At 53.4% G+C, this 22246-nt stretch overlaps 6 protein-coding genes across 6 annotated transcripts; 4 read left to right on the top strand and 2 right to left on the bottom strand.

Annotated features, from left to right (window-relative positions):
• Nucleotides 1–424: 424 nt before the first annotated feature.
• B0T15DRAFT_567083 (glycoside hydrolase family 18 protein) lies at nt 425–5923 on the bottom strand (the record flags this gene model as incomplete). Its single annotated transcript, XM_062870713.1, has 13 exons — nt 5727–5923; nt 4816–5231; nt 4551–4677; nt 4313–4456; nt 4184–4267; nt 3437–4144; nt 3216–3296; nt 3041–3185; nt 2551–2817; nt 1664–2439; nt 1488–1587; nt 1020–1407; nt 425–974 (listed from the first exon to the last, which is right to left on the bottom strand). Exons 1-13 carry the CDS (start codon nt 5754–5756, stop codon nt 425–427), a joined length of 3816 nt encoding a protein of 1271 aa, XP_062723460.1. The 5' UTR covers nt 5757–5923.
• An 820-nt stretch (nt 5924–6743) lies between these two features.
• B0T15DRAFT_433419 (uncharacterized protein) lies at nt 6744–7957 on the top strand. Its single transcript, XM_062865773.1, has 2 exons — nt 6744–7752; nt 7813–7957. The coding sequence occupies exon 1, from the start codon at nt 6873–6875 to the stop codon at nt 7671–7673; it is 801 nt and encodes a 266-aa protein (XP_062723461.1). The 5' UTR covers nt 6744–6872; the 3' UTR covers nt 7674–7752; nt 7813–7957.
• An 89-nt stretch (nt 7958–8046) lies between these two features.
• Nucleotides 8047–9341, top strand: B0T15DRAFT_530845 (uncharacterized protein). The gene is made up of 2 exons (XM_062869197.1): nt 8047–8860; nt 9004–9341. Exons 1-2 carry the CDS (start codon nt 8200–8202, stop codon nt 9006–9008), a joined length of 666 nt encoding a protein of 221 aa, XP_062723462.1. The 5' UTR covers nt 8047–8199; the 3' UTR covers nt 9009–9341.
• A 4532-nt stretch (nt 9342–13873) lies between these two features.
• B0T15DRAFT_567085 (fungal alpha-L-arabinofuranosidase) lies at nt 13874–17154 on the top strand (the record flags this gene model as incomplete). The annotated part of the gene is made up of 3 exons (XM_062870714.1): nt 13874–13890; nt 15424–15925; nt 16074–17154. 3 exons carry the CDS (start codon nt 13874–13876, stop codon nt 16941–16943), a joined length of 1389 nt encoding a protein of 462 aa, XP_062723463.1. The 3' UTR covers nt 16944–17154.
• Nucleotides 17155–18691: 1537 nt separating this feature from the next.
• B0T15DRAFT_530857 (uncharacterized protein) lies at nt 18692–19311 on the top strand. The gene is made up of 2 exons (XM_062869198.1): nt 18692–19060; nt 19112–19311. Exons 1-2 carry the CDS (start codon nt 18760–18762, stop codon nt 19216–19218), a joined length of 408 nt encoding a protein of 135 aa, XP_062723464.1. The 5' UTR covers nt 18692–18759; the 3' UTR covers nt 19219–19311.
• A 2-nt stretch (nt 19312–19313) lies between these two features.
• On the bottom strand, nt 19314–21234 carry B0T15DRAFT_530858 (ankyrin repeat-containing domain protein). The gene has a single exon (XM_062869199.1). It carries the CDS (start codon nt 21104–21106, stop codon nt 19490–19492), a length of 1617 nt encoding a protein of 538 aa, XP_062723465.1. The 5' UTR covers nt 21107–21234; the 3' UTR covers nt 19314–19489.
• Between the last annotated feature and the right edge of the window lie 1012 nt (nt 21235–22246).

The raw sequence follows: 22246 nt of genomic DNA on the forward strand, positions 1-22246 counted from the left end.
TAATATCTGCACAATGTATGCTAGTGTCACAATTACAAGGCAGAAGAGAGGTCCCGAAGCAGTGGTCGTTGTCCTATAACGTATTGGCTGGAGACAGACATCCGTTTTTGCTTCACGTTCCAGGTTTGCAGCGAAGGCTTAAGGGCGAGAAAAAAAAGAATACCCATAATCTTCTGCTGCACATTCTCTTGTCGCAGCCTGGTGTGTATGGCAAGGTATCGACTACTAGTATAGATAGTGTGACCAGTCCAGTCAAATACAAAAACCATATACTCAAACTCCGTTCTTACCCGCCTCGTACTTGGCAGCGTATTGCCAAGGAGGCCCAATTCGGCCAGTGGGCCTTGTTCCACAGGTCCGCTTCCTGCAGCAGGGCGAAGCCTGGATCGTTGGGAGTGCGGCCCTGCGGCCAGCACCGGTTGTCCTACAGGCCATCATCGTTGGGCGGGTTGGCGGCGTGGTCCCACGCGGTGATGGTAAACTCGGGCCACTGGTGGACGGTGATGGCGGCGAAGGTTTGTGTCTTGTCCGCGTTCTGTACCAGTACTCTAGGGTTGTTCACGTTGGCCAATACAACCTTGTCCTTGAAAGTGCGGTCGGACAAGTCCAGGAGCGGTTCCCTAAAGCATGCACCCTTCCACATGCCGCCAGCACCCTGGTTCTCCTTGTTGGGGAGGAGCCGTACGAGCTGCGCGTCGCTCTGCTTGCCACCCTGTCTCCACTCATGCATTTGGTCGTTTAGTAGATATGCCGGAGGGAACTCGTCTCTGTCGCATCCTGTATCCTTCCAGCCAGCGCCCTTGTGCTCCGCCGCCCAGGTTTCCATAGCTGGCGAGTCGTCGTCGCGTTGCTTGGACACCCTCCCGGCCTCCGGCGGGCAAGCCAAAGTTGCCCATTGGTTATTCACGCTGATGGCCGAGCTATAATGGTAGCATGCATGCGTCCAGGCCGCTAGGCACCTCCGTTTGACTTGACTCGGGACGGCGTTCTAGGCCGAGATGACAAATGTAACAACGTACTCTGTCGTTTTGGTTCGGTCTCTGACACACTCTATCACCCAGACGGTGTTCTTGGCCGGCATCAGTCGTTGCGTCTGCTTGGATACAGGTACCCTGCATTTCGGCTTGGAGCCGCCGCCTCCAATGGGACCCGGTGCTCGGGGCGTGGACTGGTCGTGGGGGTTGCCGGAATCTCCTTTCCTCCCTGACCCCTTGGGAATATTCTTCGGCACCCTGAAGCTTGACACACCATCCGGAAGGGAGTTGAGGATGTCGAAAACCTTCTTGATATCATCCGGAACGAGATCCGTGCCTCCGTAGGGCGAGAGCCACCACGAGAAAGCTCCTGCGGGATCTTCGTTCGCCGGGTAGATGTATGAAGCCATTTCGGCCGCCGTGGCGAGCATATCTGGAGTGAATTAATCATGAGTGTCGAGCAGGCTTGGGAGCCGAGAGGAGAGATTCCTCGGAGACAGAGTAGTACTGTACCTAAACCGCCACTAAGAACCCGGCTTGCTCCACCTGTAGCAAGACTCGTCCCAACATCGAGGACCAATTTGAATGATGACATGACGACGTAGCAGGCAATCTTGAGAAAGGTCAGTACGCGGTAAGATAGGCCACCGGTGAATGGCAGAGTGCGTGTGGTTTGCCAGGGGACGTACCTGAGCAATGGCGGGCATGGCCTCCAGCACCGTGTCGGCGATCTCGTTGATGAGAAAGTTATCGCAGTTGCACTCGCCCTTCGCCCATTTGCCTGGCATTCCGGAAATCGGTTGATACGGATCCGGTGCGCCTTTTGGTTGCCAGACCACGCAGCCGTAGTTCGTAGTCCGGCCCTCGTCTGCGGCCTGCTCGATGTACGGCGTGCACCAGTTTTTGCACTGCGCTACTGCTGGTCCCCACTCTCGTGGATCCTGTGAAAGGTAGCAGTACTTCTGGTTTTGGTAGCGAATATCTCCGGTATCGACGTAGTTGGGGTCGTTCATGTCGTCCTCGGGATCGTCGCCGGTGTCGACGTCGACAATCGGTGTCGTGCAAGCGGAACTGGGGCAGTAGCTATACTTGCATCCAAATTTGCAGAGCTGGTTGAGTTCGACATCGTCTTCGTCCCAGGCTATGATGTTGGATATGTTCACTCCCTTGCTCTCGGGTGGGAAGGGCGGAACCCGGCCCGTGTCAGTACACCTACAAAGAGTGGGTGGGCAAAAGCCATAGGCGTACGCAAACTCGCAAAGCTCAGCCGTATTAGCAGTGAGATCTTCACCGGTGATGCATCCCTCCTCCCCCGGGTTGGGCAGAGTGGGCGGGACGGCCTTGTCCTCCTCGCCAAAGAGCTGTAGGTCAACGGCCCAATCCACGGTGCCCGCGAAGTTCAGCTTCTGCCAGTCGGCTCGTCGAGTGTCCCTGGAGGTCGGGGTCATGTAACTGACATAGTCTCCTGCCGAGGTGGCATGATTAGCGCATGGGGCATTTCACTGTTTTAGTTACATATAGTGTAGGAGGTGGGCTGATGCCGTGGTGGGATAGAAAGAAGAGTGGTCCGACAAACCCTTGTAGAGCAAAACATCCGTGTTCGATGCGTGGTCGTGAAAGGCCTGGACGTTGTCGCCGCTCCGCGAGACAATTTCCAGGATCTCAGCGTAGCCAAGATAGCCCGCCGTTTTCGTGCACCGCCCGGGATTTGCGTCTGACTGCAGTCTTGTCCCGGTGAATTCGCACATAGGCCCCCAGCAGCCGTCTTGCGCCATATAGAAGGTTCGACCAAAGCTGGCCTCGCCGACAAAGATCTTATTGTTAGGTACGCCGGCTTTAGTGACTATTTCACAGACCGGGCGGGTTAGTACTGGCGATGGTATACCGTGTAAGGAGAACGGGGGAGGGGGGGATAGAAAGAGGAATACGGACTAATAGAAAGCGAGCTGCAAGTCTCGGTCAAGTTGACTGTATTTGGGGGTTTTAAGAAGTCAGCATTTAATGTTCCCTTTATTTCTATTCACAACCTCATGTCTTGCGGGGACTAGGGGAAGGATCAGCCCTACCGTAACTCCGGATGTATTTTCCAGACTTATACGCGTCAAACGCGTTCGCGTTGCCATAGTCCCACTGGCCGTGTAGGTCGTAGGTCATGAATATAATGCAGTCGATCACAGCCGCGATACGGTCGATGGGAAACGCCTTCAGATACTAGAACGAGGCTGGAGCGGCAATCGAAACGGACTTGCTGGGGCCGACCCTTTTCTTCAGGGCCGTAAGAAAGGTGAGGTATCCGGCGCCGTCTCCCTTTTGGCCGATGGGCTAGTCGCCCACGTAGATATCTGGGGCCTAATGCATTGCATGGGAACATGTTGATCAGTCAGATGTCCAATGTTGTTTGACTGAGTTGGGGTCCCCTGGGAATCCAAGGGAGAAGGAGAGGGAGAGCAGTAAGCACTTACACCTGGATACTCCCAGTCAATGTCGACACCGTCAAGTCCCTCGTCGTTGAGGAACTTGGCGATGTTGCTGGTGAATTCGGCACCGTGATCGAGGATGGCCGCGCGGATGATGCCGAACGTTGCCAGCTCGGTCGAGTAGGCCCAGCCGCCAAACGCGAGGATGCGCTTTACGTTAGGGAGAGCCTTGAAGTCGGCCCACTGGTTGTAAGGATCGGTGAGAACAACCTTCCAGCCGTTGGGATCAATCTCGGCGAAGGCCCAGTGGATGTAGGTGTAGGTGCCATCTGTGTTGGCTCTTTTGGAGCCGAGCCACAAGCACTTGCGCTTTATATTGTAGGATTCATAGTAGCTGATCCGCTGGAAGGCGGCGGGCGGCCCCGAGTTGACCTTGATGTCGGTGCCGCAGTTAGAGACGCATGTGCTCTGGTAGCCCTTCTCCTTGCTCCCCGGCCCGCCCCCCTCGGGCGCGTGGATCTTGCAGTGGGCAGGGAACGGACTATAGAAGCCCCAGTTGCTGCAGTACGCCTTGAGCGGGCAGGGGTTAAGTTCGCCCAGTGCGTTCCTCCACCGGTCAAAGTCGGGCGGAAACTGTATGCCGGGAACCAGCGGGCCATAGCTGGCCCCCTCCTGGGGCAGGGGCAAGGGAGCAAAGCCGTCGCTGATGCACATGTTATAGCCGAGTAGCATGTCCCTGTACTCGGTCCAGCCCTATGTCTTTCCCCTGTTCCAGGCCTCTAGCTCGCTGACGGTGACATAGTACCGTTTGGCCAGTATCTCGTATATATCCCTGTTCTGGATAAGGTATATCGCGTAGGTGCCGTCCAAGTCTGGCTATAGCGTCGGCGGCTTATAGGGGTCGCCCGCTAAACAGCATACGTAGTCGTCCGGCATAAGGGTGCCGCAGAGATTCGCCGCCGGGTTATACTTATAGAAGTCTATAGCCGAGATGCCGCACCGGGATATAAGGGTGCCGTAGCTATCGCCCGATATAATATGAATATAGCAGCAGGTGGCCCTCTTCTATATCCTGCTTGCCTAGGGCATGGAGCGGCCAAGAGCGAGGAGTGAGGCGCGCTATAGAATATATACTTGCGGTGATCAAATTTCTGCCGACCGTCCTGTTGTTGTTATCGTCGCTACCTCCTACCATCGGCGCTCCCTTGACTTCAAATACCCTTGCGCCCTTTAGCTCCCTAGCAGGCTCGAGGTTCATGTTTCCATTAGCGGTACAAGCGCCGTGACTCTACGCCAAAGCCGTGCTTTAAAGTATGGCGAGGTCCCTGGCCGTGCCGATTGCAATGCCAAAGAGGTGCTCTAGGCGCCGCCTGCTGCCGTAGAGCTTAGCAATCGTGCGGTTAGGCACCGAGCGCCCCGTCTACAGGCGGCTAGCGAGCGCTCTGACGGCTGACGCAACGGTGGGCTTGCCAAGAGCCGTGCCGAGGTAGACGCTCGCGGCCGTCTTCTTGTGCCAGGCAAACAGGAAGTTCTTGTCGCAGTTGTCTTTGGCGTCGAAGAACCTCTCTATGCCCTCTAGCAGGCCTATAATGTCGTCAGGGCTTCCTATAGAGCCGTTGCCAATGGTGGCGGCCAGCTGTAGAGTGGCCCCTTTGACTTTAGCCGTAGCACTATAGCATGCCGGGGCCGAGTTTAGCTTTAGGTCGAATAATTTCTCTGACTTTTTAGGGTTTTCTATAGTCCTTGGCGAACTAGGAGAGGCTATCCCTAGATTTTGGCGAGACGTAACGTTGAGTATGTAGCTGCAGATTAAGATAGTAGAAGCCGGGTCATCTAGGGGCTATATCACCAAGAATTGGAGCAGCAGGGGCTCCTAGCAACGGCAAAGACGGTCAACCGATAGGTATAGAGTCTAGCTATAAATGTTGGAGTAGTTAACGCATGGGAGCGGACAATTATGCTAATTAGGATTGTAGGCATAAGGATCGCTGATGGGTGATGGATCCCTATCGCCGACCGGGGCCGCCGCCTAGGTCCTATCGAGGTTTAGGGCAGCCTATACGATATCGGGCCCGAGAAGGAGGGATGCCGTAAGTGCCGTTATCAGCTGCCGTATCTTTCCAAGAGGGTCCAAAGCGGCAAGAGTTAAAACTCTTCTAGGGTCGTCCTCCTGGCGGACAAAGAATAGTTGAGAAGATTAAGTCCAAGAGAACGCACTCTCGTAGACTTTCTATAGCAGGCACCGAGAGGATATCTCCGTATAAGTAATAGCCTCGACCGTAAATGCCATAGCTATTGCCTGTAAGTATCTGCGTCCATAGCAGGTGGATGTTACTCCGGTCTGGCCAGCCTTTCCTAGGAGCATGTACCGATATATCTTCTCAGGGAATAGAGGGGCTCTCCTTGTTTTGCCAAGCAAGCATGCTGCCTTCGCTTATCCAATAGGGTCTTTGCAGAGGAGTTCGCATCGTAGACCTTTTGTACGACAAGCTCTGCCCTCGATTGGGTAGCACTTCTGTTAGTAGAAGTAGTGGAGTAAAAAGCGACGTCTCGAGGGCTAGAAGGCTTCGGCAAGATACCTACTTATATACCGGCGCGAATACTAGGTACCTAATTTGGGACGTATCACGTCGTATATAAATGATGCTGCCTTCACTCTATATCGGTGTATCCTGGATTCCTGAGCGCAGGGAGCACGACTCGTTGGGTTCTGAACTTCTGACGGTAGGTCGTTGGGGTTCCAACTTCGGCGTCGAAAAGTCCCTTAGCGCGGTGGCTCCATCTTCTCTGCTACGCCAACCCCGCTACGGATCTGTATTTAGCGTGTCGAGTGGAACCTGTTGGTTCTGACTCTCCAGCTTGTCGAATGAGAACAATGTCGAGAATAGGGCTTACCTATTACCTTACAATACTCTATAGTGCGTCGCATTTGCGACGTTGGCGCTAGTGGATAGTATATACTATTGCTGCCAAGACAGCGGCCAAGACGGTGCACCGCATCGGCCCGGATGCGGAACCCGGATACAAAAGCCGGAAGCTAATGTTACCTACCTGGTAGTTACCGTACAATTTCGCGAACAATGGAAATACTACCTCCACTTTAATGCTGGGTTTATCATTGGCTGTGACAGAGGCCTTACAGGTCTCTCTGGGGTGAAATCGCTCTATCAGCGTTCTATTCAGAGACCTAGACATCGCTGGGCACGCCCAGGGCTCCTGGCAGAACCCTCTGCCGCACCGTTCTATTGGCTATATTCAGCCAAGAGTGGAGGTAGTATTTCCATTTTTCGCAGAATTGTACGGTATCAATCAACTGGCGAGTCTGGCATTGCATCGACGAATCCTTGAAATTCTGTTTTAGTCGGCGGTTAACCCTGCACCTGCACTATTTACTTCTGGCCTATCCACTTCTCTTACCATCGTCCTGTAGAAAGACTCTCGCTCACCTATTCATATTTCTACGGCTCCTCGAAGAAGTAAAATGCCCGAGCTCCACGAGGTTAGTTACTTACGAGAGGCGACCATCGCCGCTGTCCGCAAGTACTACCGTTTCCTTACTCGGATGTACCTTAAAGAATGCTACGTTGCCGAACCGCCTGAAGGGGGCTGGCCCGAAATCAACGCCGAAACCATCGGTATGCTAGGGAAAACAGACGAGGTCATCTCGCTGCTCCGCCATCTTCCCTACATTCACTCCAGCGACGACTCGGCCCAGGGTGCCGGCAAGGCCCTATTTGCCGATTGGCGCCGCATCGCTCGCCTTGTCTCCTGCGGTGAACTATCCGCCGGGGATATAGGCGTCACAACCGAGGAGGAGCTCCCCAAGTGCATATATCCCCACGTTTTCAGCCTCACGGAGGGCGGCTACTATAACCCGAAATTCCTGCTCGACACCAAACTCGGTGTGGTATACTGGTACGAGTGCCACAACGACGTGCTGCAAAATCCGTCCCGGGAACCGATCGAGGGCGAGGAGTACGAGGGGTACGATGGCATTTGCATGGACGAGATTGATTGGCGCGCCGGCTCCATGGCTTGGGCCATCCCGGATTTCTTTGAACTTCTCAAAGACCTGTTCAAGCAGCTGTTCTATATCCCCATTAGCCCCCGCAAGGTGTACTTTGCCACTACCCAAAGGGTGGCTATGGTGGCCGACATATATCGGGCGCACGGTTGGCCCGACCTCGAGCGCTACAACAAGCGGAATTGCATGAAGGCCGTCCAGGATTGGATAGAGGAGCACCATCCTTCTTTAGCCGACCGCCGCGAGGAAGACGAGTGATTGAACGAGACTTCTATCGTCGGGTCTACAACCCTCCGCCCCGGGTCGGTTGATGGATCATAGCCGTAGGATTGTAGGAGTGAGCTTCCTGGTCTGTATAATCTGTATTGAGTCAGCGCTTAGGTACTAACGCTACCAGGTATGACGCTAGGCTCCTAGGTACTCGTGCGAAGGGAACTCCTTTGCACAATGTATACATACATGTGCATAATAAGAGAAACTCTGATGATGTTGCGTTTTGCCAAAGACTGTTGGTAAAATCTTTCACCTCTCATCCGGGCCGCCCCATGGATAGATGTGGAGGAACTTTGATGAGACTCACATTGCCAAGCTACATGTGCAGGGGTAAAACCCCGTGGTGCCTGGAGCCCCTGGCAAGTGGCCACAGGCACACCTGATTTAGGACACACTGCTTTCCTGACACCGCGCTCCAACTCAACTCACTCAACTCGACCATGCATTTCGCTCTTGACCCGGTATCCTCTCTTGTCTGACCTCCTTCTGCTGCTACGATACCACCGCCATCATGACGAGAAAGGCAGCGCTCGCAGCGGCACTGGCCAGCTTCATCGGCGCCGTCGCCGCCCTCCCGACCTCGGCCAACTATACGGAAGTGCACCCGATAGTTGCTCCCACGGCGTACCCAGATGTCGAGGAAACCTGGACAGATCCGTGGCGGTGCGCCACTGAGGACCCGATGACATATCTCTCGGTGCCTATGCCAACCGGCGCACTGGGGGAGGCGTACAACTCATTCGGCTCCAGTTTGATCCAGACGTGCTTGACCTCCGGAACGTACGACTACCCTTGCGCCTTCCCAGACAAGTCACGGTGGTGCGGCTTCACCACGGCCGTGCCGGCCTCGCTTCTGCCAGACTACACGGCGTACGCGCGCAACTGCTCCTCGTGGTGGGCGGCCAACAGCGCCAGTGTTATCCGCATCGCGGAGGAGTGCCCCGTCATGTGGTATCAAGCTTCCAACTTTGGCGTCTTGGGCGGCGCCATCTATCTGAACCACACGCTCATCAACGCCGAGTGCTACGCCGAAGCAAATCCGACCGGCATACAATCAGCACCCACGTGGCCAACCGCCACCCCGGGACAGGGGGCAACATCAGGGCCTAACCCGGCCAGCACCTCGACCACCACCCGCCCAGCCCAAACAAGCGGCATCCCCAGCTCCGGCGGTAAGCCCTTAACCGTGCCCAACATGCTCCCCGTACTCGCCATCCTTGCGATTGCTATCTCCTCTATATGTCAGCAGCTCCCCCTTCCTCTTAGACGCCCCTTCGTGCCCCTTCCGCGGCTAACCCAAGCGCATTGGTCACAGAATGATGCAACGGCATCACCAACGCGGAGGGCGAATCCGGAAATTACTTGCGTCTCTACAGCGTCGTCTGCAGTTTTGGATGCTGCCCGCCGGACCCGTGGAAGCATGCGTCCCATGGAGGGGATTGTACAGCTTGGGCGTGTCATTATATCTTAGGTAGTGTCCGGATGCTGCCTATCAGTATCGCTAGTGAAGAGAGTTCCCGATGATAATAGGCTGTAAAATCCGCGGTACCTTAGTGTGGAGGAAGTGTAATACAAGATCAGACCCCTTCTCTAATAAGCAGGAAAGACAGCATAAAACTCCAAGATACCATCGGGCCCCTGCAAATATTACCCAAAAGAGAAGGAGAAACGGCCAACCAAAGGACCAGAGGGTTACGCTGACGCAGACGACAAGTGGGCCATCCCCGTGACCTGTCTGATGACGGTGGCTCGGGGTCCTTGACATAGTAATAGGTCATCCTTTGTAGTAATTACAAGTGACTTGACCCTGCATAAGACTGCGTCGTCTCGAGTCTCCACCCAGTGTGATGAGTCTTGTGGCTACTGACTTGACGTTAGTACTGGTAAAACTGTACCACACGTTGCGAGCACAATCCCCGAATACGTAGTTACAGGTAGCGCAGCTCAGCTTGACGCCGCTGTTCGTGTCATCGACTCCTAGTAAAGACATATGGTCAAGTACGGCAACCTAATAAACGCTCTCTTTCGGGTTGTGGCCACTCGATATCACCTCAATGATTAACGCCAGCCAGCAATCAAAAGCTTTGGCGCCTCTATGATCTATCTTACTCTACTAAGTGGCAACGAGAAGACGTCAGTCGATTTCACACAGCATAGTCGCATCACCAAGCAGTGCACCTTACCTAAGGTAGGTACCTATACGAAGTATAGATACCTTGGGAATAATGCACACCTCTGACATGTGGGATCAAGACCTATATTGTCTTTATATGCAATGTGGCATTGTGGCTCCCAAGCCCTCCGGCCTCCTATAGAATAATGCCGGATTGCCGGTTTTCTAGCTTACCTAGGCATATTATGATTCTCTCCTGCTCAATTGACACAGGGCATAACAATAGGCCTCTATAAAAATTAACTGTGCAGCGGAAGCAAGGTACCAGTAATGCAAAGGTGGTTGTTATATTGTACGTTGTTATCGTGTCAGGTTATTGCGTCTCAGCGCGTTTATAGCGCAGGTCAGTAGCGAAAAGCTAGGGTCTGTCGCAGACTGCATGCCACACGATCGCTGATATCATTCTGCAGGCCCTATACCGTGGATGCCCCATCAAACTGATTAGATAAGCAGATAACATCTTCCCTTCTATAGATGCGAATGCCACCAGACTTCTACAGGTGTCTTAGAGAAACACTGTCCTCTGATTGTCTTACTTTCGCTAGGAACTCGGGAATCTCTACCTCAACTGTAGTTATGCTGAAACCTACCTAAGAGGTACTAAGTAGTCTGTCATCTCTCTAGGTTATTCTCATTGAATGGCGCTAGGGGATGTATAGAGTGCCAACTAGGTACGGAACTCAACGCTTGATAGTATTGCAAAATAAACCCAATAACGGAACTCAACGCTTGATAGTATTGCAAAATAAACCCAATAACCTGACCCATAACTAGTAATAGGTCGAGAGTCCTCCCACCCAGCAGCTGGGCGCAACGGCATATCCTCCCGGCGCAACATAAGGCTGGCTGATGCCGGCCCTCAAAGGCAGCGCCGTTGGTTGCCTGTGCACAAGCCTGGAGCGTACTGTTCGATACCAGCGCTGGTACCAACTGCTGCAGACTACCACCGTCTCACCATCGCGCAGTCTAATTTGCTGTCGGAGTAAGACAAGGCGGGTGGGTCCGGGGTCCAGGGTCCATCTCATGGCCTCTTCGAACCTCTCGAGTGGCTCTACCAGGGATCTGAGGCGTCCCCGCCCAACGGGCGTGAGGTGTGCCATTGCATAAAAGAGTCGGCACTAGAGTAAAAGTATCGCCAGATACCAAAGGTGGATAGTCCTCTTCAAGCGAGGTCAGAACCAATGGATAGTGTATAGAGTTTCTGAACGTACTATGACGATAGGGTCTTTCATAATCACAGGCTATCTGCAACCATTTGTCCAAAAGGCACCTAGCCCGTCGAATGCCAACTGGCAGGTGTTGCAGATCCCATTAGCGACCACAACTTCGGATGCGCAGACAGCGCACTGCATTCTGTCGGAGTCGTAAGAGATTGAAAGATTATTTGAATATCGGTTAAGGTGTTGAACCTAGGGTAGCGAATTCCTGTTGGTTGTAGGAGTGGGAGTTTGCAAGCCTACACTTCAAGGGACTTGGCCGTTCTTATACGGGGGCCTCATGGCTCAGTGCCCCGCTGGTGACGGCTTAGTGATGCTTAGATCTCATTCCAAAATGCTAATAGGTCTATGACGTGACACTTCAAAATTTGACAGCGATCAGACCATCCGAGAAGAATACATAGCTCATCCTTACGTCAACGTTACTGATGATTAAGGTAGCTACCATATGAATGGCATTGCGTGGCACCCACGTCAGTCGACAAAATCTTAACGGTACTGCCCAGTGCCCAGGCCACTGTCCATAACATTAGAGACGCCAGTCAGCCATCAATACCTACCTAACTGGGAGCTCTCGAGGACCCAGGGATCTGCGCCTCTCGAGGTAGAGCTCTACCACATGGCTACCATCGACATAGAAATAATTCCGCACTTCCACTCGGCCGGGGCCCTCGCGCGGCTTTTGCAGGTGCGGGAAACATGAAACTGATGCAAATTCTCATCCAGCAGGTTTGCCCCATCACACGCCTAAGACCACTGACTTGCAACGGTGGATGGCAATGATGACATCAGGGAGGGTGAGGTAAGGAGGCCGTTTGTGGCGGAGCATCTGAGAGGATGTACAGTCCCTCCGGTGCCATCATTGTCAGATACCGGTACGCTCCCGAGAGAAGCCGCTCGGCGAGAGAGTAGAAGTTCCCGCCTGAGCTGCAAGGCAAAGACATGGAAAGAGGGGAACCGAAAGGAGAGAGTTAAGGACGCATAAAAGGGTATCTTTGCAGCTTCAAATTATGACGGTGTTTTGACGACCCATCAGATACTGTGCTTGTTAATAATCAGTGCTAAGTCGGACCCCCCCGATTCCGAACACCCCACATTCCGAACACTTTGTAAGCCCACACCGCTTTTTCGACCCCCTCAGTTCAACTTACCACAACTCAGTCAATTCTAAGTTAAATCACTTCATATTTTGGGCAGTAGTATCGTCAGTTTACGATGGCTTACTCGGAACAAGATTTACAAGATGCAGTTGCTAAGTACCGTCGCGGTGGCTATTTAGCGCGAAGCATCAGCCGGGAATTCGGCATCCCAATGACTACCTTATACGACCGCCTCCACGGCTCGCAGACCCATTCTATTGCCGCCGAACCGTAACAAACTCTTAGCCGGGTACAGGAAGATCATCTTACCCGATGGGTCTTGACCCAGGCCGCTCTCGGTGTTCCACCAACCCATACCCAGATCAGGGAGTTCACCAGCCGAGTTCTATAGGCACAGGGAGCCACCCGTATAACCATTGGAAAGGGCTGGATAACCCGGTTTCTTCGTAGAAACCCGGTTATCCGAACCCAGAGAGGCCGTAAGATCGACTCAGCTCGTATCAACGGCGCCACTAACGCGGTTATCCGTAGCTGGTTTCTATAATTAAAGATCCTAGCTATCAAGGACATCTTACCTGCCAACCGCTGGAACTTTGACGAATTCGGCCTTATGGAAGGTCAGGGTATCAACGGCTTGGTAGTTGGAAGTGCCCATACACGCGTAGTGCAACGGAAAGTCCCTGGTTCGCATGCCTAGACCTCCTTCTTGGAGTGCGTCTCCGATAGGGGTATTACTCCCACCAGCTGTCATTTTCAAGGGCAAGAGCATTTAATAGCAGTGGTTCCCTATCGCCAAGGACGAACTAAAGGACTGGCTATTCACTGCAACCGATAAAGGCTAGGTGAATAGGGTAATTGCGTTGGAATGGCTGCAATAGGTCTTCATCCCTCGGACCCAGCCGCAGGATCCCTCCTAGAGGCGGCTATTAATCCTGGACGGTTATGGCAGCTATACAACCACTGAATTTATATGGGAGTGCTTTAACAACAATATCCAACTACTCTTTGTACCAGCCTATACCTCCTACGTTCTCTAGACGTTGGATTTATCAGTGTTCTCTCCCCTCAATCACACCTACTGCAAGCTCCTCAATCGTTTGACTAGCTGGTCAGAATATACTGCATTGGGCAAGCAGTTGATGTTAAAGTGCCTTGTCCAGGCTCGTAGGGAGTCAATTACAGCTCATAACATCAAAGCTGGGTGGAAGGCATCTGGGTTATGGCCTCTTAGTATGGCCAAACCACTGATAAGCTCTCTCTTGCTGGAAAATTCGAACCGGGCGCCTGACGAAGATAATCTACTACGCCTACTACAGACCCCAGCTCCTACGCTACCTGGCCATCCCACTACGGCTAAGGAGGTCGAATTTCAGACTCCACGCAAGAAGGTAGACCTTCGGGATCACCTGACCAACCTGGCCATCCGGCGGCAAGATCTTTCTACGCGACGGCTTCTATTCAAGAAGGTTGAGAAGGCTTTTGATAAGAAGGATTTCCAATTAGCTCGCTTGCAACAGGAAAACGAGGCTCTGAAAGTCCAGTTGGAGGCAGCCCGGCCGTCGAGAAGGAGGAGGGTAGTCCCGGATCCGAATAAGCAGTTCGCTTCCATTGAACAGGTACACCGGGCTCAAATTGAGGCTGGTCGTCTTGAAGAGTCTGGCATTAAAGAGAGCGGGTCAGAAAGCTCCGACTCAGATGCTTCCTGTATTGTAGTGGGTTGATAATGTTGTAATATAGTAGGTTGAAGAAGATGGGCGGTTCAGATGCCAAGGCTTACAAAGTGTTCGGAATGTGGGGTGTTCGGAATGGGGGGGGTCCGACTTACCAGGTAATCAGTCTTGGGTGCTAACCGGAGGCACCTTCACTTGGCAGCGCTCCCAAACAATCCGTTGCCCTTGCGATTCGCTCTTTCCACTCTGCGGCTCCTTGGCCGGTCTCTTTGACCCACTAGTAGCACAGCGACCTATCTCGCACATAACGACCTCCTAAATGCCCTCCACTCCTATGCTCAGACTTGCGGAGTTTTGAACCTGCGTTCGACTGCTTCCCCTCCCGAAGGAGAGAACGGCTTAACGGTAACTCGACGGAAGGAATAGCTTTTCCCTGATCCGTTCCCAATGCCATGATTGCTCAAAGTTTGAGGAACTTCAAGCCCGACAGCAAAATTCCACGCCGGCCACCAAGCAATCCATTTTTTCAGTCACGTCTGCCCTAGGATACAGAGAGTCTCACATCGTTCCGTTCAAGGTCTCTCGAATTCTATCGAGCCAACTTATATCGTCTAGTCCTAGGCTGGCTTTTTGGAGTTCCACGAAACCCGATAAAGGGGATTATCAGACCAACAAACACCAGTTCCTATACCCTTCCACTTCGTTTCTCGGATGGTGACACCTGACCCAACAACTATACACAGACGTCGACACTAATGCCAATTGCCCAATGCAATAGAAGCAAACGAGACCCATCACACTCACCGACCGACGATTTCACGTCTTCCCTACATCGGTGAAGACCGTGAAGTTGGAAGAGGGGGTTGTGAACCTCTACCTCGACTTTGGCAGTCCATCAGTACCCCAGAGTTTAACGACCGGGAAATTGGAACATCGATATGGGGTACGGTAGGACATTAGTCAAGCCATTGGCATGGCAGTCGGAGGTACCATCTACAACACCCTCTAGGTTTCACTCGTACGAGGAGAGAGTCACATTCGGAGGTTTGTGGCCGCCAAGATGATTGGCGCGGTTGTAGACGCACGGATTGCTGTTGATCGTTCCGCTAATCAAGCATCGTCACCCTGAGTAGCATCGCCCGGCTAATTGCGTATACCGCCATCCGTGGCCACTGGGAGCCAGGACAGTCCGACAGTGAGATGACTGTAGCATCAGACTGGAAGACACTTCAAGGGCATACTAGGTTTCTGCGATCATATGGCCTTATCAGGCGCCGTCGCCTTAACACGGCGAGGGTACTTGCCTTGTATTCCAAGATTGCTGGCTTAAATACCTCGGTACGCGGCGGCAAAGAGTAGGGTGGTGATCGGGAAGGTGGGATTACGACGCGGAAGAACACATGGACAGTCCGAAGCGGAATCAAAATTCCTCCAACTACGGTCTTCATCTGCTCGGGATAGGTCCGTGGTATGCCATGGTTCTATAAAGGGGCGGCTTACAACACTACAGGAGTATATGCTATGGTCTTACCAAGCAACCTGCGATCAAGTGTTTGACATGTTCTCAACAACGAGCTTTGAACGCGCCTGGGTATTTACCCTAGGCCTTGCCGCCGCGGGCACCCTCGTCGCCGCCGGACCCTGCGACATCTACGCTTCAGGCGGCACGCCCTGCATCGCTGCGCACAGTACCACCCGTGCCTTGTACAGCGCCTACAGCGGGCGTCTCTACCAAGTAAAACGAGACTCGGACGGCAAAACGACCGACATCTCGCCCCTTTTGGCCGGGCGCGTCGCCAATGCCGCAGCCCAAGACTCCTTCTACGCCAATACGACTTGTCTCATCGCCATTATCTACAACCAGTCCGGCCGCAGTAACCATCTCACCCAGGCTCCACCCGGCGGCTTCAAGGGTCCCAAAGCCAACGGCTACGACAACCTGGCCAGCGCGATAGGCGCACCCATTACATTCAACGGCAAGAAGGCATATGGCGTCTTTATCTCGCCCGGCACTGGCTACCGCAACGACACGGCCAGCAGCACAGCCATAGGGGATGCTACCGAGGGCATATACGGTGTTCGACGGAACGCACTACAACAGCGGCTGCTGCTTCGACTACGGCAACGCCAAGACCAATAGTCTGGACACGGGTAACGGCCATATAGAGGCCATCTACTTCGGCGATTGCACCTCGTAGGGCTCCGGCTCCGGCAGCAGGCCGTAGATCATGGCCGATCTCGAGAATGGGCTCTTCTCGGGCGTCAACCCTAAGAAGAACACGGGCGACCTGTCGATCTCGTACCGCTTTACCACGGCCGCCATCAAGGGACGGCCCAACCAGTGGGCTATCCGCGGCGCCAACGCCGCATCCACCAGCTCCATGTCGACCTTCTACAGCGGCGTGCGACCCAGCAACGGCTACAACCCGATGCGTAAAGAAGGCGCCATCATCCTCGGCATCGCCGGCGACAACAGCATCAGCGCCCAGGGCACCTTCTACGAGGGCGCAATGACCTCCGGGTACCCGTCCGACGCGACCGAGAACGCCGTGCAAGCCGACATCGCGGCAGCCAAGTACGCCACTACCCCGCTAACCAGCGGCCCAGCCCTCACCATCGGCTCGTCCATCTCCCTGCGCGTCACTACATCGGGCTACACCGACCGCTACATCGCACACAACAGCTCCAACGGCATCGTCACGGAGGCCGTCTCCTCTTCCTCTAGCACCACGCTGAAACAGCAAGCCACCTGGATCGTGCGCTCGGCGCTCAATGGCAGCGGCGGCAACAGCGGCTGCGTGTCGCTTGAGTCGAGGGACGTGGCGGGGCGGTACATGCGGCACTACAACTTTGTGCTGCAGCTAGCGGCGGACGATGGGACGAAGCAGATGCGCAAGGACGCGACCTTTTGTCCGCAGGCGCCGCTCAACGGGCAGGGGAACCACTCGATCCGGGCGTGGAATTATCCGACGCGGTATCTGCGTCATTATGCGAATGTTGCGTATATGGCGAGCAATGGTGGGGTGCACGCCTTTGATGCGGCGGCGAGCTTTACTGAGGATGTGAGCTTTGCTGTTGGGGCCGGGTTTGCTTGATCCCCTGTAGGAATCCGTAGGATAGCACATCATAGGACTGATAGGAGCTAAGTACTAGTAGCAAGTACTGGGTTTGGAAATCAGAGCTGAGACTGGATGGGAAGTTGCCAAAATGAATGTACTGTACATGTCTAGTGACGTGGCTTGTCCGCGAGACGTATGGATTAGAACAATTCACGTGGTGGTCAACGGTCTCGACTTTCCTGCCAAGACGTTCGAACCATGTGCTGTGCCTAGCGTAAATCCTTTGCTCTGGGCATGAAAATAAGCTCATCAAGCTTTCTCGGCTTTCTTGGCCAGGTACCTTAGTCTCCACGCATGATCGTTCTGTTTCTGGTACAATACAAGATTAGCATGCCACTCAGGTGGGGAAATGTGTTGATCCAGAAGATATTCACGCTCCAGCTCTTGCGCCTGGAATTTTGGTAATAGCTACCAGGCATGCGTGGAGATTACTGGAATTTGATTTTCGTGCTTGTTGTGACAGCGCTACATTTGAGCCGCGTAGCCTGTAGGTAATGAAGGGTGTGACCGGTACACAGGACATCAAATAATACCATGTCGCTGCTTGAGGATGAATTACCACAGGTATTGCCGCCAGGGGGAACTGCAGAGTTGCACGCATAGCACGTCCAACCACGCTTTTTGAATGCCTTCTTGCGGCAATGGCTGTTGTTGGGGCAATAGCCATGATCCTGGAAGGTGGCTGTCGATTTGTTATCACCAGTGCAGCGCTGTAGTTGACCGTTTATATCATAAACACCAGCGGCGACGGCAGCTGGACACTCAGTGGGTTCGGGGGGATGCCAGTATGATGGCTCTCCAGAGTTATGGTTACAATAGAACCTCCTCCTAATGAGTTGGCACATATTGCATTGAATGTGGGCTCAGGAGCGTCGTACGGGATATAGAGGCGGTGATGTTAGAAAGTCAATGGGTAAGAAAGAAGATGGAAGCCGCCAATTTATAGACTAGGACATAACTCATAGCTTGTTGACTTGAACAGTTTGTTAATAGCCACTGAGTGAGTTTGATCCGACCGTTCCGTTCAGGCAACAGATGGAGGGCAGCTTAGGGCTGCAGATTCAGCGGCGTTGCTTGGTGAAGGTATCAATATTCCCAACCATACAAGTTTCAGCAGCGCAAACATAGCCTAATGCATATGTGCGTAGTGCAAGGCGCCTCTATGACAGAGAGTATGATTAGTAGAGATATAATGGAGGGTTGCGTCCATATAGATCCGTCCAAAACCGACAATCGTCCAAAATCGACCAACAGAACGGAAGCATTGTATAGAAGTTAGCGGCAGGTTGGTAGGGCGGCTGGCTGCCTGTAATACAGCATACGGGGAAACAAGAGAGGGGAAAAGGACCATTCGTCCAACATCGACAGTCGTCAAAAGCCAGCCGCCTATCAATTTGGCCGGGAGAGTGTCACCGCCAAGGTAGGCGAGAAGTTTTCCTACCTCACCAGGCTTCGAATCTCTCCTATACCGCTCGCGACCTCGAATTTCGCTCACGCTTGGCCGCCTTGGGACTCTGTCGTATCATGCTATAACAGAGAGCATAATTGGTAGAGGTTATAATAGAGGGTTACATCTATTAGGCAGACCCGTCCAAAACTAACAACCATCCAAAATCGACCAGTGGAAGTCAGCGGGTTTGGTTTGGTAGGGCATATATAGCCATGTGGGGATATAAAAGAGGGGAAAGGACCCATTGTCCAAAATCGATAACCGTTCAAACTAGCCGCTCATTCAAATCGGCCATCATCTAGACCACCATCCACGATCGATCATCATCCGGAATTTACCACTATGCAAAATCAGCCATCATCTAAAATCGATCTTGAAACCATTGTAAAGGATAGGCGACATCATCCGGAACCGAGTTGTCGTTACTTAGCTACCCATCGGAACAGCTATTTAGACATTCCATTTGGTGAACTGATCACTCTGCCATTTTACACGACGGTGATCGACTTGCAACGCTTAACTCCTAGGGAGGTCAAGTGTCTCGCCAAAATAACTTCTGAGGGGCACAAAGGAGACTTTGTCACGACGCTCGCCAAATACTGCAAGGGTCTTGACACAACCCAACGTGCTGCGGCTCTATTCGGTGTGCTAACCACCCAGTCTATCCGTTTCTCAAACTAACATCGTAATATAGAAGGCTCGATACATCTTGTGGAATCAACCTCAGTTCCTCCGCAAACGACCGCTGAGGAAAGGGAAGAATGGGTCTCGGTTTCCTACGCGCAGCTACATTGGTTGTAACATTACGTTTTTATTTAATTCGACTTGATGGGGGGTGAGCTCTATTAGGTTAGGGGAATGGGGGCCGCTGCGAACTTGCGACGGGATATAAGGGAGCGGGGGCTTTTATCTAGGCTTTAGCTAAGGTTTTCCCTACTGTATATACTTCGATGAGGGTCCGCATGTACATAGTACAAAGCGTGATAGGACAATATATATATATGTGTGTGTTTGAATATGGTTGCCGGAAAGGGGCTTGGTTCTGGCAGTCGGAAATATACTTGCGTTCCCCTCAGCTCTCTGCCTCGCCGGCCGCTTCGGCCTGGTGCTCCAGGATCGCCTTGACCACCTCGTTCGCGCCGTTCCGCTGAGCCCACATCTGCGGTGTCGTGCCTGCGCCCTCACCACCATTCCCCAAAGTTTTGACGGCAGCCGAGGAGCACGATGCGGCGCCTCCCCAGTTCCGAGCGAACGATCGCATCCGGACCCCCCACGCGTCGGGGTTGGGAGAGACGAACATTTTGTATGAGACTGCAGGGTTCCGGAGCGAGCTCACCTTGGCATCAAGCGGGGCGCCGTGCGCGATGAGTTCCCGGACCAGCGGCGTGACGTCGTCCCAGTTGTCGAACGGCAGGCCCAGGTATCCGCTGGGGTACGACGCTAGCGCATGTAGCGCGGTCCAGCCCTCCTCCGTCACCGCCTGCGCGCTGGCGCCGTGCTCGAGGAGGAGGCTGGCCAGGGAGCACTGAGGGTAGCACTGCCTGACTTTGGCCGGCATGAGGGCGCAGATGAGCGGCGTCCATCCGTTGGCGTTGGCCGCGTTAGCGTCCAGGCCGCGGCTCAGCAGGAACCTGACCGTGTCTTCCCTCCCGCCGGCGGCGGCGTAGTGGAGGAGGGACTCGTCGTACGAGTTGTGGAGGCGCAGGGCCGCGTCCTCGTCTCCACAGGCCGCGAGGCAGAGCTGGAACTGCTCGAGCGTTCCCGTGTGCGCGGCGGCGTGCAGTCCGGTTTCCCCTGCCTTGTCTGCTAGCTCGGGGGATGCGCCGTGTTGCAAGAGAATGCGTAGAGCGTCCGCGGACGAGGAAGAATGTCTCTGAAAGAGCCTATGCAGCGCCGTTTTGCCGTGTCCGTCGCGTACGTTGGCATCCGCTCCCTTCTCGAGGAGCCCCCTGAGAGCACCGAGTCGATGGCGCCACTCGGCCGCGGCATGAATCAATGGGATTCTGCCGCCGCTGGCGAGCACATCTAGATTCGCGCCGGCATCAATGAGGTGACATACCACGCGCTGCTGCCGGAGATCTTCCTCGTCTTTAGTGATAGGTACGAAGGAACCCCACCTGGCGACTGACAGAATCGGTTGTTGGGTGACGCCTACTTCGAGGGCGTGCTGGATGGTGTCGGCTTCGTAGGCAACTTTGGGCAGCAATACGCTGACGACGCCATCCCGCCAGGCACCTGTAGCACTGTATAGTGCCTGGCGTTTCTCATCCATAGGCCACCCGTCCCACATGTCGAGAAAGTCGGCGACCAGGTCTGTGTGGCCCTTCTCAGCAGCCACTACAAGACAGTTGGGCGACCGAAGGGGGGCGGCCCGCCCGTCGGGCCCGACGAGTTCCCAGAGCAAGCGAGTAATGTCGCGCTGGCCAGCCTCAGCCGCCGTTGCGAGAGGGCTGTAGAGCTGGCTGTCCTGCACTGTTGGGCTCACCCCGGCGTCGAGAATCATTCGAACCGCGGTTTCGTCTCCAATGAAGATGGCACGGTGGAGTGCGCTGCCTATTAGAGCAGTACCCTCCTCTTCGTCCATGGCTGGACTCCAGATCTGCAAAAGACGAGCGAGGTAGTCTCGGTTTCTATGTTTGAAGTATGTGCCAACAAGAGTGCCGAAGGTCGGCCGAGATTGGGGAGGCATATTCCTGGGGATTTCGGTTGATTCTATATTGCGCGCTCAAGAAAATGAAGACTTGACGATGCAGCGCCGTACAGCGTTCGCTTAGAGCGTCGGGCTCGAAATGCGTGACCAAGTGTTGGTTGTTGTCGGTCCCGCCGTTGCCATAGGATTGGATTGGAATTTATTTCGCCCAGAGGCACGAAACCTAAAGGGCCTTGGCATACTAACCACATCCGATTCGTTGACCTTCAATCATCAACTCGTCCAAGCCCTCTACTCTTTCCCTTTCCTCACGTCACCAACTATTACCTTTTTACTTAGTTTTTAATAGATCGACTTAGAGGTTGTCTCAGAGTCTCAGCCACACGTGTTGCACTTGGCACTAGGTGTTTGTACCTGTGAGGCTTCGCCCCACAGGAGGCCTTTTTCAGCCAATCAAACATACACCCAGGCCACACGCATACGTGGTCTGAGAATGTTGCGAACAAAATCGCGACTTATTTCACCAACATTAGAAGGTAGCCCAGTCTATCTTATTCAATTCCACCGCAACCATCACACATAGATAGGTGCATTATATATAGTTAGAACCGTGAGATCCTAAGGATTACTGCAAATATGGCCGCATTATGATACGACCTATGGTTGTTGATAAAGCTGTCGTCGAAGTCGGGTCTTCCTAAGGTAGGTTGCCCTACTTTATTTAATTCTACCACAACTAGCACTCGCATAGAGGTGCATCATATATAGTTGGAACTATAAGATCCCAGGGATCACTGCAAGTATAGTCGTGTTATAGTACGATAAATGGTTGTTACGCAATGTGTTGTGGAAGTCGGGTCTTTCTAAGGTAAGTTGCCCTACTTTATTGAATTCCAACACAACTACCACTCGTATAGGTGCATCATATATAGTTGGAACCGTAGCATTCTAAGGATCACTGCAAGTATAGTCGCATCATTACATGATAAATGGTTGTTGCGCAATGTGTTGTAGAAGCCGGGTCTTTCTAAGGTAAGTTACCCTACTTATTTAAATTCCACCACAACAACTATATACAGCTATATAATATATATCCCAGGGGGACGGCCTTACCTAGGCTATCCTCTCTACCAAGCTGTATCTTATTATCTATGGTAGTTGTGAATTTTGCATAGGGTA

This window comes from Chaetomium strumarium, assembly GCF_033439665.1.
Source record: "Chaetomium strumarium strain CBS 333.67 chromosome Unknown B0T15scaffold_3, whole genome shotgun sequence".
Lineage (NCBI taxonomy): Eukaryota > Fungi > Ascomycota > Sordariomycetes > Sordariales > Chaetomiaceae > Chaetomium > Chaetomium strumarium.

What these genes read in the sequence shown, in the direction of transcription:
- B0T15DRAFT_433419 (XM_062865773.1), top strand. Translation starts at nt 6,873, where the DNA reads ATGCCCGAGCTCCACGAGGTTAGTTACTTACGAGAGGCGACCATCGCC.
- B0T15DRAFT_530845 (XM_062869197.1), top strand. Translation starts at nt 8,200, where the DNA reads ATGACGAGAAAGGCAGCGCTCGCAGCGGCACTGGCCAGCTTCATCGGC.
- B0T15DRAFT_530857 (XM_062869198.1), top strand. Translation starts at nt 18,760, where the DNA reads ATGCAAAATCAGCCATCATCTAAAATCGATCTTGAAACCATTGTAAAG. An exon ending in ACGTGCTGCGGCTCTATTCG is followed by an intron (nt 19,061 to 19,111) that starts GTGTGCTAACCA and finishes ATCGTAATATAG; the next exon opens with AAGGCTCGATACATCTTGTG.
- B0T15DRAFT_530858 (XM_062869199.1), bottom strand. Translation starts at nt 21,106, where the DNA reads ATGCCTCCCCAATCTCGGCCGACCTTCGGCACTCTTGTTGGCACATAC.